We start from the raw sequence: 23,562 nt of genomic DNA, 5'->3' as shown, positions 1-23,562 counted from the left end.
CACAGGAGGATGCTTGTCTCACATGCTTAAGATGTGGGTCCTCATATAGATTCATCACAGAAAAAAAAGGCTCAAGCAGACAGGAATAAAATCCATCACTGTTCATATCCGGCTTCGTTTATGGCAGGGCAGAGCCGCAAGGGATACGGCTCCTCTTTGCACGGCGATGACAGTCAGCATAATGGGAATGAGCTGTTCCTTTCCTTCATCACCATCTCCAGAGTTTCAGCATCAAACAACTGATGGGAGCATGAGCATCTATTTGCCACCAAATATGTGGGACAAGAGGCATCAGAATCATGCAGAGAAGATCAAAAGGATCACAACAAATTCATGGTGTACAGTTGATAGCAGAATGGATAAGGTTCAACAGCTGGAAATCTCTCCATGTGTACAAGAACACTAACTATACAGTAATCATGTATACTTATGGCCTATATAACAGTGTTTGGGCAAGAATCAACTTATACAAATCTAAATACCTGTAATCTATATATCTATCTCTCCCCTTGTCAAATTTTATAGATCCAATCAGTCAAAAAGATAGTTGAACCACGGGATGCCAACATCAGTAACTGAATTTATCCCACATTTAAACATCAAGAACTTGACAACTAACAAGCTCAGCAGACCCAAAGTTCTTTGAAGCCAGTATGTTCCATATGATGTTTTCTTCAGATGGACTGTTCTCAATGTTATTCTGCAATACAGCTTGAATAACTTGAAGATTGTTGTTTGCCTCTTTTGTAATAACGTGGACCTTTCCATGAAGGCCAGCAAGTAAAAAAGGAGCCTCTGCATCGGTGAAATCATGAACAGGAACCTGTGGTACAATAGTTTTCCAGGTGTCTTGTTCAGAATCATACCTTTTTATCTGGCCACTGTCCAAGGAGCTAGAAGGCTCCAACGTATAAAGTTCCTCGTTCACCACAATACCTAATTTTGTGCCTGCCTGCCTTGCTGGCCATCCATCACCAAGACCATCTGCCATTGTTTCCCAAGAATTCAATTCCGGGTCATAAATTTCACCTCCAATGTCAAAAAAGAATGGCCATGAGTACAAACTTTGAGGAACATACAGCTTTCCCTTGTAGGACGCCATTCCAGTGGCGATAGGCTTCAGAACATCAGCCAAGAAAGCTGTTGGTAATACCTGTGCTTTCATGAAAGGCATTTCAGGCAACTCACTCCATATACCAGTTTTGGGATCAAAAACTTCACCTGACCGTAGAGGAAGCAAGCCATTCCGACCCCTGCTAACTCCACCGACAACATATAGCTTACTCTGCAGTAATGCTGCCTTAGAAAAAGCTCGACCTGAGATCATCGGGCTCACTTCCTGCCACACATTGAGGCAAGGGTTATATCTAAATACACAGTTGAGGGCAACAGCTCTGGAAAATCCTCCAAAGACATACAAGCAACCATCAGCAACTCCAACGGAGCAACCACAAAATGGCATCTGGTCCAAACCATATCGGCGACGAAACCATCCCTTTATAAAGTCAGCAATCCTTATACTTGAGCCCACAACATTCCACATCTGGAACCAAGAAGACTGCGTCCTCCCAGTGGATTCCTCCTCACTGACAAAAGATGGCATCGGTGGCAACCTTTGCCATTTGCGGAACAATGGATCAAGAGCATAACAATCGAGTTTGTTTCGCTCAAGTTTGGTCAGTACATACAACCACTCTTCAGTTAAGCCAAGCTCTCTTCTCAGCTGGGAAAGCTCACTGCTGGTGATTGCCACCTTCCAAGCTTGGCTGACCAACTTCAACTTTAGGTAATACAACCGTGGTAACCTGGCTAGAATTTGAAACGAGAGTTCATCGGGAAGAGTTGGAATTATCCTCTGAAACGAATCGCACTCATATGTGGAGATCTTGACCCTCTTATTAGAACCAAATCCAGATTTTTCATGCCGGTCCATAGATCGGGCATTAATCTTTGCAGAACTTACAACAGAGCCCATCAGATCCTCCTTATCTTCAGACTCAACAAGAAATATACAGTTTCACGCCTCTAATTCCATCAGATGGCACCAAATCTGGTTTGAGAAATAGTAATTGTATGATATTCACACCAAGTTGAAACAGATACTCGCAGTGAAAAAATCCGACACTATGATTAACATGCCGTATGAATTTTTAATTAAACACTACCAGGATCAATCCAACTATATTATGAGTGTCTCTAAGAAGAACACAGTGGTCAATTTAATTCGAGAATCGTCGCCAAATTTTGAGCCTAGGACAACAACAATACAGTCGCATAAACCCCAAATACGACCCAAATTTCGTCTATGATCCAAAATAACAAGCACACGGGTCACACCTCGACCAAATATCATTACCCTGCAGTCAGCAGTCAGTTCTCTAGAGCCTTAAATTCCACCCAAATCCAAACAGACAGACCGAAACCTAAACCCGACGGGGGCAATCCATGAACCAATTCCCACCAGAAGCGCCCCCCCCCCCCCCCCCCAAACCCCACCCCCACCCAACCGGGGAAGCCCTCGCAGGATGAGGAGGCCCCACTGACCGCAGAGACGAGCTACCCCCCGGGATCGGGGGCGAGTTCGCGTGAATCAGGCAAAGGGAATCGGGATACCAAGGCGGTCGAGGCTTACCGCGGGAGACGACGGGGAGATCCCGTGTCCGAAGTCCGGACGAGCTCGGGGGCAGTGGCCGGCGGCGGCCGGTGGGGCTCCGGCGGAGGCGCCGCCGGGAAGGGATGGAATCAGGCGGTGGGGGTGAGGCGGGGACAGGTGTGCGCGCGCCTTTGCGTGCGAATCCGGGGACGGTGCCACGACTTTGTGCGGCCCGCACAGTTCCGGACGAGGTCTGGACGGACTCGTCTCGTGTGGTGGGCTACGGAAGCTGCCGGCGACCAAGTCCAATACTGTACAGCACCGCACTGGGCTATCCGCTAGCTCTGCTCGACTACTCTACTCTCCCAATATAATCCCTCCGTTTCAAAATATTTGACACTGTTGACTTTTTATTACGTGTTTGACCATTCATCTTATTTAAAAAATTTAAATAATTATTTATTCTTTTCATATTATTTATTCTTTTTACATATTTCACAAATTATTTTGAATAAGACGAACGGTCAAACATGTGCTAAAAAGTCAACGGTGTCAAACATTTTAAAACAGAGTAACTTTTTTCTTAAGTAGAGACACCCACAACACATGCACACACGCATCTCTATAAACGCATACCGTAAACCCTATCCTTATTAATACGTCCGAAGGATTGGATCAACATATCCTAAGATAATCAATTGAGCTACGCTCAGTTCGTTGTGATGAATATTTGGAATCTTAAACAATCTTAAATTAAAAAATATGTTAACTACAAAATTGTAAATCTTCTTGAACTCTACAATTTTGATAAAAAACAATTTTATTTCATCTAGATTAATATGATATTAACAACCTTGCCGTCCTCTGGAACGGATATTTTTTTCAAAAAATTATACTCCTACTTTTGCAAATATTCGTAGGAGGTTGTTGACCGGAATTTCTCTCAAGTATTTTTACAAGCGCGTATCCATTAAATCCAACGAAAAAAAAGTGGTTCTATGAAAAATGGTTTTTTTTTTATAGTGATATACCATAAGAGCTTCAATATGGGCACTGCTCCGCAAGTGTGAAGCAATGTGAGTGTTCCAACTTTGAGTGATCACATCGTTTTCTTCTATGCATGACTATCTGTCCATTAGTCGACAAATTTTCTATCAAATATAAATACAATATATTCGTAATGTATTTATATTGTAACTTGTGTATAGATAAATACAATTTGTATGTAAGTTTCAAAGGTCCCACGGTAACTAGTTATTTTCATGAAGTGAAGGTCGCGAGATCCCATGCGCACACTATGGATTTTTTCCCCAACTTATACAAATCTTGAAGTAAATCTAATGGTTTAAAATTATGTGGAAGTTACATGTAAGATAAAATATAATTACAATATAATTATATGTACTTATAGGGTGTGTTTGGATAATGGGAAATGGGGGTGGGATTGGGATTGGGAAATGAATGAAGGGTTAGGATTAAATGAAAGAGGGAGAATGAATGGTTAGGATTTAAAGATGCTTTTTGGTGGGTGGGAAATCATTTCTATTTCTCATTAACTAAACATTGCCATATTTGTCAAACTCTTTAAAAAAGATCGATAAATATATAGCACAATCGATTCTATTTACACAAATATCTTGTCCGCATCGATGATTGTGCCAAATTTAGAGTACAATGCCCACAGTGAGCGCGCACAGGAATGTAATCGTCTGGGTACGCGTCCATCCGGGCGAATAGCACCATCACCAGACACCAGGATAGGATGGTCCGGGCACGGGGCACCCGGGTTGGCCGTGACCACGAGGCTCTCCGGTAAGGCATTTCGTCGAACACCCTGCGCGCGGACAGGGATTCGAGAGGGAAACAGCCTCGTGTACGCGTTGAGGAAGTGGTTGGAGAGCCGCGCGTGTCCGCATCACATCGTGGCCAGATCCGACGGCGGCGCGTGGACAACCAGGATCTGATGGCGTCACGGTGAAGAGTCACACCACTCACCAGCCTACGAGGTGCCATGGTGGTGCCACAAGGCACAGCACGAGATGGTCACTCCCAAATCTTCGGCAACCTTTTTGACTTCAAAAGCTTCCTCTCCAACACAAATTCTCAAGCTCACCCAAACAAGCAAAGCATTATGGTTTCGCATTCACGATTCACAACAAATTTCCCTGGGAGGCGAAACACACGTAACAAATCCCATAATGCTTATGCTATTTTGTTTTACCATCGGCGGCATCCACACGCCTCGATTCGTGGCGTCGTCTCTATCATGCGACTCTCCTCTGTCAAGTCTAAAACCTCTAAACAATACTTTTACCCAGCTTACAAACTCCGTTATCCACCTTTCTCTCCTCCATAACCACAGAACCAAAAAATAGAGAACGAATTTAGCAACACAGTAGCAGCACATGCTTAATTAACTTAGTTTAACCAGTACTACTAGCTAGTAGCAGCACTAGAGCGCCAGCAAATGCAGCATCAACCTGCCTATAGCTTCTCCCGCCCAAACCCGGACAATCGCGCGGCGACACGTGGTGGGGCCCAAGGGCGCCACGTCGTCACTCGTCCATGAAGTGCAACACGTCGTCCACTTCCGGATAGCTCCCGATGAGGTCGAACAGGACGTCCTGCGCCACCTCATCCACGCCGGCCAGCACCTCCGGCGGAACGGCCAGCGCCGCCGCCGCCACGTCGCACCCCTCGCCGCCCGCCTCGCCGCCGTCGGCCGCCCCCTCCTCCTGCTGCAGGCAGCTGTAGTACAGCTTCATCAGCTCGTTGATCGGGCTCCGCCCTTCCTGATCCGCCGCCGCCGCGAGCTCCGGTAGCATGACGGCCAGCTGATGATGATCGGCGCCGCCGCTCCCCCCACGGGGGAACTTCCCGCCGCCGGAGTTGCCGCTGCTGCTCCCGCTACCGCTTCTGGTGTACTCGCGCTTGCGCTTGTCCTGCGCCGCGGCGCCGCGCACCACGTCCTCCAGGCCGTCGCTGTCGTCCTCCTCGCCGCCGTCGGCGTCGAGCGGGGTGATGTGCAGCGAGGTCTTGAGGCGGCGGTCGAGGGCCTCCTCCTGGCGGATGACCTTGGACCACGTGTCGGACTCCTTGGCGCTCATCTTCTGCTGCAGCCGCTTGGACTGCCACACGAGCTTGCGCATCTGGTCGAAGCGGGGGCTCATGTGCTTGATGACGGCGCTGAGGAGGGAGACCTTCCACGCCTTCTTGAGGTCGTGCGGCTTCCGGTACGGCGGCGCGCCCTGGTGCGCCTGCGTCTCGCCCTGGGTGCCCCACCACGGCTCCTCCCCGGTCGGCCACCACGGCGGCGCCAGCCCGCGCTCCAGCGGGAAGCTGCGCTGCGGCGGCTCGCAGTGCTGGATCAGCGCCGAGAGCACGGACCCCAGCGTGCTGTCCTGGATGTCCTGCAGCCGGTGGAGGCCGCCGCCGCCCGCCTGGGGGCTGTCGCCGGCGGCGGCGGGGCCGATGAGCGCCATGGGGCCCGCGCGGTCGAAGCTGACGTTGTCCTTCCACCACCCGCGGAGGCTGTCGGAGGAGCCGGACATGGGCTCGCCGGCCTCGTCGATCACGCCGTACACGAACCCGCGCGCGTTGCAGGCCTCCATCATCTTGAGCATGTGCCGGAGGACGCCGTCCTGCGCCCGGAGCATCGCCTTCCGCCGGCACCGCGCCTCCGGCGTCTCCTCCTCCAGCTGGCCCTCCGACGACGTCCCGGCCCCCGCCGCCGCCAACCCTCCGCCGCCCCTGCCGCCGCCGCCGCCGGGGCGACCACCCTCGAGCTTCATCAGCAGCATCTGGTCCTTCCACATCCGCTTCTTGAGGTCGGAGATCTCGATCGACTCGGCAACCGACTCGGAGTCGCTCAGCTCCTCCTGCTCCAGCTCCGGCTGCTCCGCCTCGGGCTCCGCCGCGTCGTCGCGCTCGCCGCCGCCACGGCCATGCTCGTGCTCCTCCGCGTGCTCCATGCTCCACTCGTCGGAGGAATGATGGTGCCTCTTGCCGCGAGCACCACGTACGCGATCTTCCGAGCTGATCTGTTTGTTGGTCGGCGACCGCGAGGCCATGGAAGTTTGTACATGACGGGAGGCAGAATGCTTTGCACCGGCCAGAGATTTTATAGGGCGCTTTTTGTGCAGGAGATTTGGGGAGATATTTTGGTCAGTGGACTCGGGTCGCCGTCGCCGTCGCCGTCGCCGGCCGGGATGGTGATTGCGTGGCTAGGTCTGGGGCCCCATGGGTGTAGCCAAAGGTCATCTGGGAAGTCGAGCGTGTGTGTATTGCAGCTCAATACTACTATCGTGACCGTATACTATCTACTAAGCTAGCTAGGCAGCCGGCTATCTCTAGCTTTCCTGTAGAAGTGGAGAATTGGATGGTTTGCACTATGCATATTGCGGATGTCAGCCCTGACGATATGAGAGTGACCAGTGATAATCTATAAATCTAGTTACAACTTAGACTATGTTTAGTTCACACTGAAGTTTAGAAGTTTGGTTAAAATTAGAATGATGTGACTGAAAAGTTGTGTGTATGAAAGGTTTGATGTGATGAAAAGTTAGAAGTTTGAAAAAAAAATTTGTAACCTTAATTTGTTACTTCTTCTGTCTCATAAAATCCATAGGCGATCGGTCCTTTTACATTTTATTAGTTATAAGATCAAACTAATTGACACGATCTGATCCTAATTTTAGGATCTACATTAGAGTTAAAAATATTTCTCGGAACTTTATGTGTTGCATCAAATTTTGATTCAACTATCATATATATATATATATGCTACTACTCTTTTTTGTTTGTGTAAGCTAGAATAAGAATGTAATCCCAATTAGTTGCGTTTGTGGATGAGCATGTGTCTAATGTGACTTAGCACACAAAGCGCATAGTAAGTTTCATGCTCGATGCCATGCCGTTGCTTTGCCCCTTTCAAGTAGATCCTCATTAACTTCAACTCGCCAGCGGACAAATCATGATGACCACATATGGGTACAGATTAGTAGTAGAATGTATCGGATGTATACCAAGGGTTAAAAGTATACTGTTGGGAGAGGCATCGTGGCATGTCTATATACTGCTATATGATAGGGAAAAATCTGTAGAGACGAAGTGCAACCATGCAATCTCCTCAACTCTGCCCCGGCTGAATCTGTGTGGACAACCTAGGGATTCAACGGCTTGCTTGGCTCGACTCTGGGCACACAGACATGAGTGTGCCTTCCAGGCCTCCCCTCGAGGATTCTACGTATACGATCCCCGATTTAATAACACAAATAGGGATGGCAATTTGTCGAGTCGGTACAGAAAAACAGAAACATATGACTTGAGACTTAGACATCTCTTGTTTAGCTCACGCCCAATAGTACGTCTTGACGAGCAGAAATTAGTATTCACCTTAATATAACTCGTAGATATTACAATTTATTCGTTTAGAATATATAAATATTGTACATGTTATTTTATCATATTACTTTTCTAGTATATGCATGTGAGATGGAAAAAAAAGAATCAAGCGACGGTAATTACGGTGGTATTTGTGATATTTCTATTTTGAGAAATCTTTTATAACATATTAAACTAAGATTAACATAATTTGGACAATGATTTTAATGCCTATTTTTAATCACTAAAGCAATAGAAACTTAGTTGTACATGTCAAGCAACTAAGCAAGCATACATCATACTAGCTATTGGAGCCCCATCTTACATAGCTGATCTATTCTTATATTATGATCGATAACATAATTAAAGTTAAAGAAAAGAATTAGATCTAAAAAATAAAAGCAATAGAAATTTTGCACGTAATTGGCATGCCAGCTTGTATAAACCATATTTATAGTAATTGCACGTAATATTTATTATTTATTTGTAAAATATTTATATTTTCAATAGATCTTTAAAATATGCTATATTTATTATTTGTTATGCAAAGAATAATCTTAACTATATATATAAACTTTAAGGCTAATTATATGGAAGAAATTAATTGAATCAAATATTTTTCGTTATATTAATTAAGCCAAAGGGCTAAAATGAAAAAAGATGAACCCTTATCCTCTCAACCCATCACCCTATGATTTGATTCTATCCACTTAGCTCACTCAACGTGATGGAGAACAACAGCGATGGAGGCGACGCTCGAGGGCGGGGGCGTGGTCCTTGGCGTTGGCGGGGAGGCAGAGGCGAGAAAGAGGCGGTGGGGGCAGGAGCTGGAGAGCGGTTGGCAAGGGAGGGCGTGCTGCCCCGTCGGCCTAGAGGAGGCGCAGTGCGCGCGGTCATCTCATGCTCCTCCTATGCACGCCTAGCTTCGGGAGGCGGCAAGCTGGAGGGGAGGCACCTGCTGCTGTCCGGCCTCGTGTCTTCCTTCGCACTTGTCCTCCTGGTTTTAAGTGAGTGGAATCGATGAGCTGTTCATGTGCCTTTGGTCTTTCCTTTTGGCTATCGACCGTGAGTAAAATTGTGGGCAGGTTTAATCTCGGCTAATTTGTACATGATTGATCTGTCAAAGTATGGAAATTATAAGATTTGTCATTTCCAGTTTTTCAGAGTGATATTGTGGGTTGTATTTTTGTTTTGAAAGAAAAATTGTGAGTTGTATTATCCTTTCCTAAAACTGAACTTTTTAGAATACTCTCTCCCATTGCACATATCCAATGAGGCGAGCTGGGAGGCAAGGGCTGGAAGAGTGGGAGCGGCGGGAGGGCGCGGAAGATGGACATCACCGATGTCGGCGTGGACGGCGTGGAGCGCAATGATGGGGTCGTCGGGTGGGGCCGGAAGTGGAGAGGAAGGGAAGCAAAGGCCGCGGCGCAACGAGTTGATTTTTCTTTTTGATTGGCGCAAAGAACAATCTTGAGGTTGCTAGCCTTTTTTTTCATTTTCTTTTCGTCCGAAGGATGTGTTTGAGGTTTGCTAGATATGTGGCGTGATTTCACTAGATGCAAACTTGCTCCAGGTTTAGCCACGTGGTCCAATGAGCTATTAAGGTTTGTACCCTGAATTCGTATATTAAGACATCCATGTCGGGCCAACATTGGTCATAACCCGATAGGTACCAAGTGAACTTTTTTTCTAAACATAACTAATATCTTCATATATAAATAAATAATTTAACAAAGAGCAACACAAGTAACAGGCTAGCAATCCAATTAGACAAATGTCTGTCCCCATCGGACTCATGAGTACCCGCAGGTACCCATATCCATGGGTAGGATTGCGATCCAACATGTTCACCTGAACCTGAAGTCATTTGAGATGACCTACAACTTAGAGTAAGACTAATAGCAAAGCCAAGTATTAACTAGCTATTATCATATCATTTATAGCAATCTAATAGCATACCTATACGATAGTTACCTATCCTACGTATTACACCATTAATGTTTGGTCCTATCTTACTAAAACAAAGCAACACATTTTCTTATAATTAATTAAATATTTACTAATTTGTTTTGAAAAATAGATTAATATGATTTTTAAAACAACTTTTGTATAGATTTTTTTTAAATACACACCGGCCATTTAACAGTTTGAAAAGCTTGCGCGTAAAAAAGAGGGAAGTGAGTTGGGAAAATTGGGGGGAAAAACTCAGCCAATGTTATCTCACAATGCTTCTTGGAGTACAGGTTGTAGCTCCTTTCTTCTCTGCTTTAACTAAATACAAATCTGAGGTATCAATTAGCCTACTTACACAATATTGTTGTACCTGAACGTTCTTATTACAGACAGTACGTACCTAATCACATCAATTGTTTCTTTTTAGTTTAGAACTGGCTGTAGTGATAACAACAAGGACCAGTAATATCACACTGCATTTTGGATTTCCGCCGTAGACGACGTTGCATTATGGTGTGATTTGGTTTGACGCCTACCATCATCTCATTTGTGCCAAAATTCATTACTTAGTACATGCCTGTTGCTTCACTTCTTTGTGCTTCCTTGTTAGCCTTCTTTCATAATTGAAAAATCACATTATGCCGTTGTAGTCTTACATTTACGCTACCTTGTTAATGGCCTTTTCAAATACTTCATTTTCCGTTTGTCTCCACTTCGTCAATATCCTTTTCAAACATACCATTTTCCAGCTGGCAGTATTCTGTTAACAGCCTATTCGAATAGGTCATTTTCATTACCCATTTAACTATTAGGAATTGGAAAAAAGAAACAAAAAAGTAAGACAACTCTAAAAATATCCATTCATTTGGCAAAAAATTTTTATGTGGGGATCTGTCAAAAAAATGCTAGGAAAATTTATAAAATAACAAACCATGAAAATTTATAAATAATATAAATAACTGTAGGAACAAATATATATCTATTGTTTCCAGGATATACATGGATGCGCTAAAAAGCACACATGGTACAGAATAACTGAAACAACTTCTTACTCAGTAAGGATATTTGGTGATAATTGATCCTACAAAAGTTTTATCAAGTTGGGCACATTTTAGCTACACCATATTTGGGTGTGTTATACCTCTGTTTTTAATAGATGACACCGTTGACTTTTTATCATATTTTGACCATTCATATTTATATCATACATATTTATATAAATTTTTTGAATAAGATAAATGATCAAATATTAAAAAAACGGAGGGACTAATCGATAAGAGTACTACCATAGACTCTGTTCGGAAACCGTTTACTGCGGCTGGCTGCAGCATATTGAACAATATTTTTGTTGTTGATTCAGTTGTTGCAGACTTATGGTACAACACTGTGGCTGCCCTGCAATCGCTGCGGAACACAGCCATATATCTTTCCCCATTAAGACAAATCCATTTATCTAGAAGCTTCTCTTCGAGCATATGCACGGTTCCATCCAAACATTCGAGTGCAAAGAGATATACACAATATGAACGTCGATCACATGGTCATTGGATTTTTATTGAAGACTTCCATGTGAACATGCATGCATGCGTACGTATAGGTGTCCTATGAAAATTGGAAAGACATAGGGTCTGTCTGGTTCACGCTAAAATTAGAAATTTGGTTGAAATTGGAGCGATGTAACGGAAAAATCGGAAGTTTGTGTGTAGGAAAGTTTGATGTGATAAAAAAGTTGAAAGTTTGAAGAAAAAATTTGGAGCTAAACTCGGCCTAATTCATTTTTTTTTTCTTCTGCCTACACGGAAGTCGGAACCTCTGGTCCCCATCGGTTGCCCACTTCTTATTATAAGCCATAACAACTTATTAGCGATTAAAAAATGATATGTGAGTAAAACTTTTGTATATATCTTCTTAGTGATTGAAAAACCAAAGTTGAAAAAAAAACTATGGTGAAAAAACATTAAAATCAAATTCAAAATCAAGTTTTAAAATTTAAATTTTAACTTTAGCTTATAAGCTACTGGGCAGCCGATGAGGCTCTCTACCTACCGTGTTTTATGAGAGTCAGCACGAGCGATCGATATAGGAGTACTACTTTATTGTTAATTAATTACTATCTGCCCCATATAAATATATAATCTAATATAAATATACAAGATATATTTTAAAACTATGAATCTGAATATTTATCTGTGCTAGAATATGTTATGTCTGTTTGTATTTATACTGAAACAGATAGAGTATACGAAACGAGAGACTGCCAACGACAATTTTCGCAGTTCTAGCTAGGGCTTGACATCCAGTGTTGGCGCCTGGCCGGTGACCTTGTTAATGTGCCCCTTCTACGAGTCAAAGAAAAAATGGAGTACCTAGAAATAGAAGATAGCCAAGCATAAAAGTATATTATGGCCAGCCGATTTGATCTTGGAATTGTCAAAGTTTAGATAAGGACTGACACGTACTCGATTCTTTTATGGGATAGTTTGTGACATTAAGGTCGGTTGGAGACAAACATTGAGTTATGCCCCATTCGATCTCCAGTCCTGGTGTTAAATTTTTGCGGTATGCAAAACGAAAAATCTTATTAGCATATAATTAATTAACTATTAACTATTATAAATTTAAAAAATATATTTATTTGCTTTTTTAAGAACAACTTCTATAAAGAAACTTAAAAAAAACCATTTAATTATTTAAAAAGCATGCTAACGAAAAGCGAGAAAGTTAAATTTTAGAATTGAAGAATAGAACGGTGCCTTAGGATGATGAAGTTATGGGTACATTTGCCGGTGTTTGAATGCTGATGCCATAATTATGTGTACGATTGGTGTGTTTTAAATCTAATGATGATATTCTCGGATTTATTGTTGGGCCTCTGTGTCTTAAAGATGATGGTGTTCTTTTTTCATGTATAACAGTGTAAGTGCAATGTAGTCATGCACAACTGTATGTGATATTGCGTCTTTCATGTAATTAATTAGTTGTATAAAAATACGTTTTGCTTGATGCCAAATCTATAGATATGTGAAACGGATGGAGAAACATAAAAAATTTGGTGGAGTAAACATTTTAAGACTTCAAATTTTGATTTGCTATTGCATAATAATATTCTGATGAGAAACACTTAGGGGTCTTCTAGCTTCCTCTACAAGATGATGGGCTAGCCGACCTGGGTTTAAAGCCTCAATCCTTACGATTATTTGATATTGGGTCATTCCCTAATATTTGTATTTGTTTATAATAATATTCTGATATAAATAATTTTTTAATAGAGTAGTGATCCAAACAGGTTGGAAGACTATATATGTCATCGATATATGACGACAGTAGTATAATTATAATATATATTGGGCCATGTTGACTTAACCTCTTTCCCAGCATATGTCGTTATGGTGCAAATTAAATAAGATTTTTAGGTAGTTTCGATAAGGGAGTTCGGCGAAGGGTGGTCGGCAGATTGGTCTTCAAGATCTCCTCGGTTCGGATGGCTCATATACGGCTCTAGTTTTGCTTGGCTTGGATTGCTTGAGTTTTAATCACTCGTCCTCTCGCAGCCATGTACTCCCTCCTTTTTAAACTAATAATTAGCAAAAATCCAATGACAATATACATTTTTCATGCATAACCATATTAATGATAATGTTGTATGGATTGTTGTAACTAACACAATTAGAAAATTGGAATATGTTCAATATAATGACCCAATCTCGACGATGGCAACCTTATCGATGTTTGCTTTACCTAAAATAATTGGATTATTCATGTGATAGCATGCATATAATGTAAAATAGTCTTTCAATATCATTCTTACAACCATTAATAGGATTAATCAAATCCTACACTTATGGTCAAGTCTACATAAAATGATCACCGTACACTCTTCTCTAAATAACAACTAAAAATATGTTTATTTTTAAATATTATTTTCATATAATATTTTATCAAGAATAGTAGCTATACTTAACAAATTAAAAAAATAGTTTGATAACTGCATACAGAGATGTGCAGAGTCTCCAATACAGGAGAATAGATGAGGAAACAAAAGCCGTGTAGGAGATGAAAAAAAATCGATGGATCCTATCCAACCCAAGCGACCATCAATTTTATCTCTCATTGAGTCAGACGGTTTTCCGGAGCGGTTCTTTTTATAAACGGTGATTCTTTTTTCTCGTGTTGAGTCGCATGATTTTCTCTAACCTTTTTTAGAAATGGTGATTTTATTTCTCGAGCGTTTTTTGGAAACTGTTTTTTCTCTCGCACATTTTTTCTGTTTTAAAGGACGATGGAAACTTGTCTTTTTAAGTAGTTGGATTAGATAGATATATTCGATTAGAGATAAAGAGATATATACAGTCGGCAGAAACATATAGAGATCGGATTATTTTGCCGTGCTTTTTTTTGGCCCCTTTTACTATATAACCGGACTTATTTTTTCGCTATTTCTTTTATTATACTAGAAAAATACCCGTGCGTTGCAACAGGAGAAAACATGAGAAATTTAAGAAAAGGTTAAGAAAAATTTACATTATGTAATTATTTAAAATATAAAATCACAACTATACATATATATGATGTTGAAGAAAAGAAAGTCTCATAAAAATCAAGGTAAATGTGGAAAAATAAAATTTTCCAAATAAACTATGGCTGGATTTATTTTTTATTAAATTTCCCATGATTAATTACACTATGTGAAATTTTTCCGGTATTTTCAGAGCACCATTGCTAATTTTTTAATAATACAAACATCATTTTAGTATTTATTTAAATGGAAATCTAAATGAAAAACCTCCTTTCTCCCTGGGCCATTTTGAGCCCATTCTTTCTTTAGCCCGTAGTCGAGCCGGCCCATTAATCTCACTTCTCCTCCCTTCCACCTCGGCCTGCAAGCGCGCATCCGGCCCATCAAGCAACCACAAAGTCTAATCAGCATCCCTTCTCCTCCTCTCTCTGTCGCGTGGGTTCCAGTGCTACAGGGTCGTCCCCTACCTCCGTTCGACTCCGCAGCTTCCCAACACCGCCGGAAACCGCCCCCTCCATAAAATCCGTCCGCATCCACGGAAATAATACAAAATTAATTGAGGGGTTTTGATCCTTATATCTTTCTCTTTCCGTTTTTCCAAGAATTAGAGCTAAATCGCATCATATCGACCTCGGAATCAAGCCATATAGTAAACCACCTAGAGTTGTCCGTTTCGCGTACGGGGAGAGAATCTGACTGAGCGCCTCCAGGGACGACGTACGAAAAAAAGTTGGCAAAAACATCTTAAATTTTTATAATTGGTAAAGATAAAGATACGAACAACATAAACATTTTTAACTTTTTAAGTAGTATATATATATATATATATATATATATATATATATATATATATATATTACTTCACATTGAATCAAACTTTTTTTCCCTTCTTTATGTTTTTTTCGCCCTTTTTTAGGGTTTTTAACGGACTTTTTTTTTCCTTAGATCACATTAATAAATTTACGTTTTTTTTCTTTCTCGCAGTTTTTTGAAGGGCTTTTTTTGGTTGCGTACAATCGTACGTTTCTTCGTCTTTTTTACGGGCACGTCTTTCTGTTTTTGCTGGCTTTTTTATTACGGACAGCATTTTTTTTTCCCCGTGGTGTAGAAATCGGATGTTTTTTTTCGCATTATTTGGGCTCTTTTTTTTCTTTTTTTATTGTTTTGCATTGCCTACCATTGAGACTTTTTTTAGCTGTTTTTTATTTTCCGGCATTGTTTTATTTTTTGTTTGCTTTTTTGTCGCCATTTTTTTTTTGCATTGATTAGGAATCAGACTTCTTTTTCGCTATTTTTTTGATGGCATTTTTATCGGCCTTTTTTTTTTTCAGATGGCGTATTCTTCCTCGCTTGACTTTTTTTCCGCACGAATTGGACTTCTTTTTCGCTATTATTTTTGGGCGGAGTTTTTTCTGGGCTTTTTTCGGCCTTTTTTTTCAGATGCCGTCTTTTTTTCGCGTGACTTTTTTTTCGCACGGACAACGGAAATATTTTAGACTTAGTAGAGACTAACGTCAGTACATAAATAAAGGAGGGACATAGGGAGTATATCTATATCTCGGGTCTCCTTATTTTGCTGGGACTTAATTAAAGAGATAATCTTGATGTATATCCTCCTGGGTAGTTTAGGTCAAGTTTGAGTAGGTCTATGCAGTAGATACCGTGAAGTCAGTCATGATTCATATTGATATATGTTGTAATTTCTAACGTATTATTTCCCCCTATTATTATAACCAGAATGCACCATCGTCAGCGCTCTCCCCTACCTACGGGCGACCAACAAGTTAAGAAATTTTTTTGCTGGCAATTGCTTTAGTTTGGCCACTAATATCTTCAAGATTGTTTGATTACGATGAGCATATTGATATATTTATATTTATCATATAACATACTCCAATAATATGAATAAATATATGATGGAAACTCACTTCGATAAAAACTCGTGTAAACCATGACAAAAATGTTGCGTAAAATCACACAAAAAAAATCTCACATGTAGATGAGATGACGGTGCACAACCATGTAAATTAAAAGAACTTGTCCAAATTCAACTTTGTTTGTGAGATTTACTTGAATTTTGTTATTTTCATGCCTCACAAATGAAGTTAAATTTGGATAAGATTTTCTACGTGGTGTTCATTACACTCTCATCTACGCGTGAGATTTTTTTTTTTGATGATTTTTTTATCATGGTTTATACGAGTTCTCATCTAAGTGAGGGTTTCTATGGTATATTCAATAATATGGTACTTTTTTAATACTTATAAGTTTTATTTATAAAACATAAATCGTCAAATAAAATAATGCCAAATTGTATGGACCAAGTAATATGAAACAGAAGAAGAGTGAGTATAAAATTGAGATAATGTATTCTATACCTTACTCTTACTCTAGTTCAATGATTTACTATCGACTTTCTCTCTCTATACAATACGCCATCAACCTTATTAATATGTCACTGGGGTGAATACTTAAAAAAATACCTTAAATGCCCTTCAAGCCGTACAATGATTGCCAATTGATTGACTCATTAGAAGTTTTGAATACATATGAAAGTTTTTCTTAGCCTTACATAATATAGAAGTTTAGAGACAATCCATTCTATGTCATTTACAAAGCATGATTTCTATAATGTACCATCGAGAAAACTCAGTTCAAATTTATCCTAGTTGTGAAATAGCAATTTTTTCTCTCTTAGTGGCGTTTGATTAACGACGATGGCATATAAGGAAGAAAATGAGTTGTTCGATGGTATATTCTAAATTGAGTTTTGTCAGTGGGAACACATGCATTGCCGATGGCATAGAATGAATTGGCTCTATATTTTAAGATTTTTCTTCTATGTTTTTGTTAAAAGAACTATTTTTATGTGGCATATGAAAGAGGAATCTCTCACACACAAAAGATAGTAGGATCAGAAAAATAAAGATGATTTACATAAAAGAACATCCAACACAAGAATATTCTATTAGCATATGAAACATAAATTATATTTTCAAAAAAAATTAATGCACGCAAATTGAAAATCTTGAAATACACACTTATATTTATATATGGGGGCTATGTAAATTTGTTATATTTTTCGATACTTCTAGTGGTCAATCATTTATCAACCCTTTGATATATAACCAGCTATACACATAATCTAAATGAGAAACTTGATAGGGTCATTTCATGGTCTGATAGTTAGATTTGAAGGACAAAAATTAAAGCTCCGCTTTTTCTTGATTGTAGATTTTGGTTTTTGTTTGCACAAATTTTAAGCTTTGAACGATATGCTTCATGTACAAAAGAATCTTGAAATACTTTTTAAAGCAATTTTTCTAGTAGTTAACTTCGTTTATACTCTCAAATAACTAAAAAAATCAAATTGTCTATCCATCCATCAATTAGCTATCTCAAATGGTGACTAAATCACATGAGAGCATCTCTATCGTGAATGCAAAATCAATTTAAGGCAGAAAAAAAAAGAACCATGCACGCAGACGACACATAATGTCAGACAAAAAGAAAAATCAAACTCTAAGTTGAGATAGAACTCAGGGAGTATTAAAAAAAATTGTTATGCATGCATGCATGCATGCATAGATGGCAGACACTGATTGGTTGGTTGATTCTTTCTATGGACCTCATAAATTGATTTTATACTGTATATATCGAGTTCATGTTTTATTCAGCTTTCATCGGCACAATGGTCGAACCAAATACTTAGAGTTTTTCTTAATAAGTGTTGTTTCAATTGTTCCTTTCAGATCTCTGACTACACCCACATCCCCTGTTTGCTCCTACGCTCGGGAGATTCCGTACCCGTGCAACGTGAACGACAAAGAGATGATGCAAATCTGGACCATTTTGCTTCTTTTTTTTTTTTCTGTAGGATAAAGTGTTGGTTGAGCAAGTAGAGGCTTGAGTAAAATCACAAAGCATTTGCTGCGCAGACTTGGCTTAAAAACGAGCAGGCCACATGCTAGCCGTCGCAAAATGTCCTGGCTGTAAGCAACCGCTGTCAGTCACTCTGCTCTGCGTGCACATGTGCGATCGATCTACTCCTCCTCTTATACATACAACTTTACAAGTTGCACTCGTGTCGTGCATGCTTGGTTTAATGGTTTCGCATAGCTTAGCTGGGCTTTGGATAGAATGGTTAGAACAGGTTACAGTAGCAGACTATAAGTCAGTTATAAATATTTTTTAAGAAAATAAAAGAGAAGAGAGAATATTAACATGCTATACATTTGTAGCCAGCTACAGCATAGACTTTAAGATATATGTGTGTATGACATATAGGACCAAGTATGAATTGCGTAGTATATATTAGAGCAAGGCTAATAATACATACAACTGCTTGCTGTAGAGATCTTTATAGCCTATCTCTCACTTCACTCATATAGTGGTTAACTCTTCACTATAAATATATGGTCCACCTGTCTGTCTCACATATTTTCTTGGTTCCTGTGTCTAAGCCGGCTGTAAACTTACAGTCCGCTTCTCATCTCTCTACTCTCCACTTTCATCCATCTCAGCATTTAACTATTTTATAGTCTTGTATTATACTTGCTCTTATAGGTATCTATTATATGATATTATATGAGTTGGTTACTAAATTGATTATAGATAATTTAGAGCCAGTAGTTAGCTATACTATTAAACTTCTCTTAGAAACACTTCCTGATCTGAAGTTCTCAACTAAACTAGTGGAGTACTGGAGTAGTAAAGAAAGCATCTCACGGTGGGATGGGATGGATCAGCGGTGCGCGCTGACTCCTGGGGCCCACATGTCATCGTGACTATAGAGGCTAGAGCCATCATCTTCTTCGCCGGTTTGTTTCTTCCTCTTCTTTTTCCTCGACAAGATTTTCATGTGGCGTGGAGCGACAGAGATGAACTGGACCTAATCAACCAGTAATCACTGGACAGAAAAGAGAACCAAGCACGTGGGCCCCAGTTGTCAGTAATAATCAAGAAAACATAATTAATCACCGAAGAAAAATTCATGACGTCAATCGAATCATCTCCTGATAGAATTCCAACTTGATACTATCACCCCACGCGCGGCGACCCTGGCTAACCTCACTGCCACGCGTGCCCCACCCCAGTGGGACACACCTGTCAGTCGCAGCGAGCTACTAGACGCTCGAGCACCTGCGAAAACTTTGTACAAATTGTCCTGTAAAAATAAACAAGATTAAAGCATGCAGGAGGGCGCCTATTAAAATGGACGGTGGGTGGCCACGCCGAGGCCGCAAGGGCGCAACCGCATTTCAAAACTTGAAACGAGGGAGACGAAGTGAGAGAGAGATGGAGAGGGCGGTGCCGGTGCGGAAGACGCACGCCTCGACGGCCGGCCTGCTCAGCTGGTCGGAGTCGCCGGGCCCCGACAATGCCGCGGCGGCGGCGGGCGCCGCCGCGCCGCCTTCCTCGCGGCCCAGCCTCAAGGTAGAACAAATCGATCGCTAGCTCGCTCGCCCCCAAAGTCGTACTCGTAGCTGAGTACTAGCTGACATTGATATCGCCTTCACTTTGCTGTTTGTTGTGTTGCTTTTAGCCGGCCGGTGGGATCACGCCGGCGATGTTCGGAGCGCCGGTGACCGACCTGGAGGCCGAGGATCTGACCAAGAGGTGAGGGATTATTCGCGCCCTGATCCGCTCGATCCGCGCCTTTGCCCGTTGCCGTGCCGTGTATGCTCGTGCACTCTGCGCGCGCCGGGTGATTGATTTCCTGCACAGATTGTAGTAGTAGTATTTGGTCACTGTGATTCCAAATGATATACTGTTACAGGTAGTGTAGATTTTATGAATCTCTATCGAGAATGAGTACAGAAGGAAAGATGAATTAACTGAGAAGCGTTTGACTTAACAAATTTTTTTAATTCTGTTCTCTTGGTTTAGTAGTTAATACCTTCACATGCTAGTAGCTGGAGACTGATTTGTTTTTTTTTTTCTTTTTACGCTGTTATTGCACACTCGTGCTAGTATGGATAGAGTAGAAATGTTACTTGCTACTAGGTTCCAAGTGTGCAGTGCTGTACGCATGGCATTCCATGCGCAAAACGCCGTGATTTTTCGTACTGGGAAATGATGTGCCGAAGGGTCTCGGGGGTTGCAAACGTCCATCTTAAACATTTGGGTGGTTGTGGTTTCGTCGTCCTTGATGTGCCTGCCAACTTGTACTCACGAGATGCCATGGGTGCTACCTCTTTGTGACCCTGATGTTCTAAGGGGTAACTAGATGTTGTACTGCTTTGTTATTTTCAGATTTTATCTTTACTTGCTTTGTTGCTGGAGTCTGGACTCTGGAGAATGTTGCTGACATTGGGGGAAATATTTGACAGAGGTGTACGAGCCTGTTAAAATGATTTTCAAGCAGGAAATATGATTTTCAAATGTAAAAGATTGTAGTTTACTAGTTCTTACCAAAGCAACTTGCTACATGTTGGTCATGCTAGTAATCCTGTATTTGTCAGAAAAGATTACAAGAGAGTTTGAGCATGGAAAGTATATACAGATTGTCCATGTTTTCTGTCCGAGCTTTAGCTTTCACGCTTTTCTAGCATAAAAGAAGAATCCTGCACAATGCATACGATTAACATTTATGAAGGTGTTAAGATTGTTGTATTTTTAAATATTTATTGGCATCTTCTTATTTATCTCTGGTGGCAGGAAAATGTGCTCGGGCTCAAAGATGAAGGAAATGACCGGGAGTGGAATATTTTCTGCACAGGGTGCAAATGGAGATTCTGAAACTGGCTCCGGTGACTCTAATCCTCCCAGCAAGACATCATTAAGGATGTATCAGGTATCTTAATTCTTGATTCCTTGCTTACTACAAATAATTAGTACATGTACATGTGTCACTCTTTTGGTGCTTTTGGTATGTGTACATTTGTCTGTAATCTGAACCGAGTACTTTGTTTGAGATACAACTATCCTCTAGTTATGAGTACCAAATGTCCAAACCATCAGCCCTGTCTAAACTCTAAATGAAGTGTATTTTGCCAGTTTTTCTTGATCTTTTTCCTTATAGAGTAATATTGTGTTGTTGGTGGATCTCATTGAGAAAGTTTGATATTTTTAAACGTTTTTTGTGCATCTTTGTGCTTTTTTTTTCATGGCAGCAAACTGTAACTGGCATAAGTCAGATATCATTTAGTGCTGAGGGGAGCGTGTCTCCGAAGAAGCCTTCCTCATTGCCTGAGGTGGCGAAGCAGCGAGAGTTGAGTGGTACACTGGAGAGTGAAGCTGATGCTAAATTGAAGAAGCAGAACTCGGAAGCAAAAAGCAAGGAGCTCAGCGGGAGTGATATATTTGGCCCACCTCCTGAGGTTCCTGCTAGACCCTTAGCTGCTCGTAACCTGGAGCTGCAGGGAAATTTAGATTTTGCGCTTCCACAACCAAGAAGCATTCACACTTCAGTTAAAGTATCCAATGTAAGTGAAATGAAATATATTTTGCCACTCAATGCAATATCTTTGCTAAGATTAAAAAATGTTCTATTAATTTGAAATTGAGAGTAATCTTCAAGTAATAGTGATTGTCAACTGAATTTTAGTCTCTTTGCTTAGGAGAGTGCTCATTTCAGGCTTAATGTTTCCTAAATAATAAACCACATGTTAATGTTATAGTTGTTCAGATGAGATTGTTGTTAGTATTTTTTTTAAAAAAACTAAAATGCATTAACTGCTATGGAACATAAGGTGCTGTAGTGCTTTTTTATAATAGCAAATAGCCAAATGCAGTTCTGCATCTGGTGTATATTAACCTCATAATTCAATTTGATAATTGATACATGTGTAGCCTGCCGGAGGTCCGAGCAATATCATGTTTGGGGAGGAGCCGGCGGTCAAGACCGCCAAGAAAATCCATAACCAGAAGTTCCATGAGTTGACGGGCAACAACATCTTCAAGGAAGAAGCTCCCCCAGGCTCGGCCGAGAAGTCCCTGAGCACGGCGAAGCTCAAGGAGATGAGTGGCAGCAACATCTTCGCCGATGGGAAGGTGGCCTCCCGGGACTACTTCGGAGGCGTCAGGAAGCCTCCTGGCGGCGGGAGCAGCATCGCGCTGGTCTGACGACTCGCCGGAAGAGTTCTGAATATGTAGTTTGTGGCCAGTCTGTGTTTGTTGGCTGTTGTTTATCCATCATTCGAGCGAGATTTGTTAGTTGTTGCATACTCACCTGGACTGTAATGTTCTGTCTTAGCTTAATTATGGCCTGTGTAAGTCAGGAAAATCTGACCCGGATCGTGCGTGCATTTGTGTAGACTGAAAAACATTTTGGTGCTGTGTTGCTAATGCTATTCCTGGGATAGTTGTTGGTTACGTACCAGTCAATGGTCATTCAAGCGATGCTTGTTAGTAGTTCTGAATTATCACGTGAACTGTAATATGGTATCTTAGCTTATGGCCGGTGTAAATCAGAAAAATCAGGTTCGGATCTTGCGTAAGGCCGTATTTAGATTCAAAATTTTTCATCAAACTTTCAACTTTTCCGTCACATAAGTATTTGGACACATATATGGAGTATTAAATGTGGACGAAAAAAAACTAATTGCATAATTTGCATGTAAATCACGAGACGGATTTTTGAGACTAATTACGCCATGATTTGACAATGTGATGCTACAGTAAACATTTACTAATGACGGATTAATTAGGCTTAATAAATTCATCTCGCAGTTTACAGGTGGAATCTGTAATTTGTTTTGTTATTAATCTACGTTTAATACTTTCAAATGTGTGTTCGTATATTTTTAAAAAAATGGCACACGAACTAAAACTGAAGAATGTTTTTGTACTGTGTTGCTAACTAATGTCATTATGGCTTAGTTGTTTTTTTTTTTTTTTTGAGAACAGGCTTAGTTGTTGGTTACCTATTTTTTGAAAGGAAAAGGTATAGTTTACATTCCAAAACTTTCACAAAGCTATATCCGTAAACCATAAAGGGCTGGTCATTGTTCATCTCCGAACTTCAAATACCATTCACTTCTCATCATCTTCTGCTCTGACTCGCTGATGTTGCCGTCGTTAAGAGGGAAATCAAGCGAACTTGCGTGTGCCTATCTAGTTAGTAGATTTGTTTACGTCCGGTAGTTGTTGTTGGGTTTGAACAAAGTTCGTGTTA

The 23,562-nt window shown here is 41.1% G+C and overlaps 3 protein-coding genes across 3 annotated transcripts; 1 reads left to right on the top strand and 2 right to left on the bottom strand.

The window, feature by feature from the left end:
- Nucleotides 1–320: 320 nt before the first annotated feature.
- On the bottom strand, nucleotides 321–2,848 carry LOC127763176 (F-box/kelch-repeat protein At1g22040-like). Its single transcript, XM_052287806.1, has 2 exons — nucleotides 2,633–2,848; nucleotides 321–2,050 (listed from the first exon to the last, which is right to left on the bottom strand). The coding sequence occupies exon 2, from the start codon at nucleotides 1,973–1,975 to the stop codon at nucleotides 593–595; it is 1,383 nt and encodes a 460-aa protein (XP_052143766.1). The 5' UTR covers nucleotides 1,976–2,050; nucleotides 2,633–2,848; the 3' UTR covers nucleotides 321–592.
- Nucleotides 2,849–4,765: 1,917 nt separating this feature from the next.
- On the bottom strand, nucleotides 4,766–7,650 carry LOC127762589 (putative ETHYLENE INSENSITIVE 3-like 4 protein). Its single transcript, XM_052287078.1, has 2 exons — nucleotides 7,636–7,650; nucleotides 4,766–6,693 (listed from the first exon to the last, which is right to left on the bottom strand). The coding sequence occupies exons 1-2, from the start codon at nucleotides 7,648–7,650 to the stop codon at nucleotides 5,149–5,151; spliced, it is 1,560 nt and encodes a 519-aa protein (XP_052143038.1). The 3' UTR covers nucleotides 4,766–5,148.
- A 12,031-nt stretch (nucleotides 7,651–19,681) lies between these two features.
- LOC127761301 (uncharacterized) lies at nucleotides 19,682–22,767 on the top strand. Its single transcript, XM_052285573.1, has 5 exons — nucleotides 19,682–19,880; nucleotides 19,990–20,063; nucleotides 21,105–21,240; nucleotides 21,560–21,871; nucleotides 22,239–22,767. The coding sequence occupies exons 1-5, from the start codon at nucleotides 19,743–19,745 to the stop codon at nucleotides 22,509–22,511; spliced, it is 933 nt and encodes a 310-aa protein (XP_052141533.1). The 5' UTR covers nucleotides 19,682–19,742; the 3' UTR covers nucleotides 22,512–22,767.
- The last annotated feature ends 795 nt before the right edge of the window (nucleotides 22,768–23,562 follow it).

Source organism: Oryza glaberrima, chromosome 2 (genome assembly GCF_000147395.1).
Source record: "Oryza glaberrima chromosome 2, OglaRS2, whole genome shotgun sequence".
Lineage (NCBI taxonomy): Eukaryota > Viridiplantae > Streptophyta > Magnoliopsida > Poales > Poaceae > Oryza > Oryza glaberrima.
Note: the sequence above shows the minus strand (reverse complement) of the source record. Positions and strands in the feature narration are given on the sequence as shown.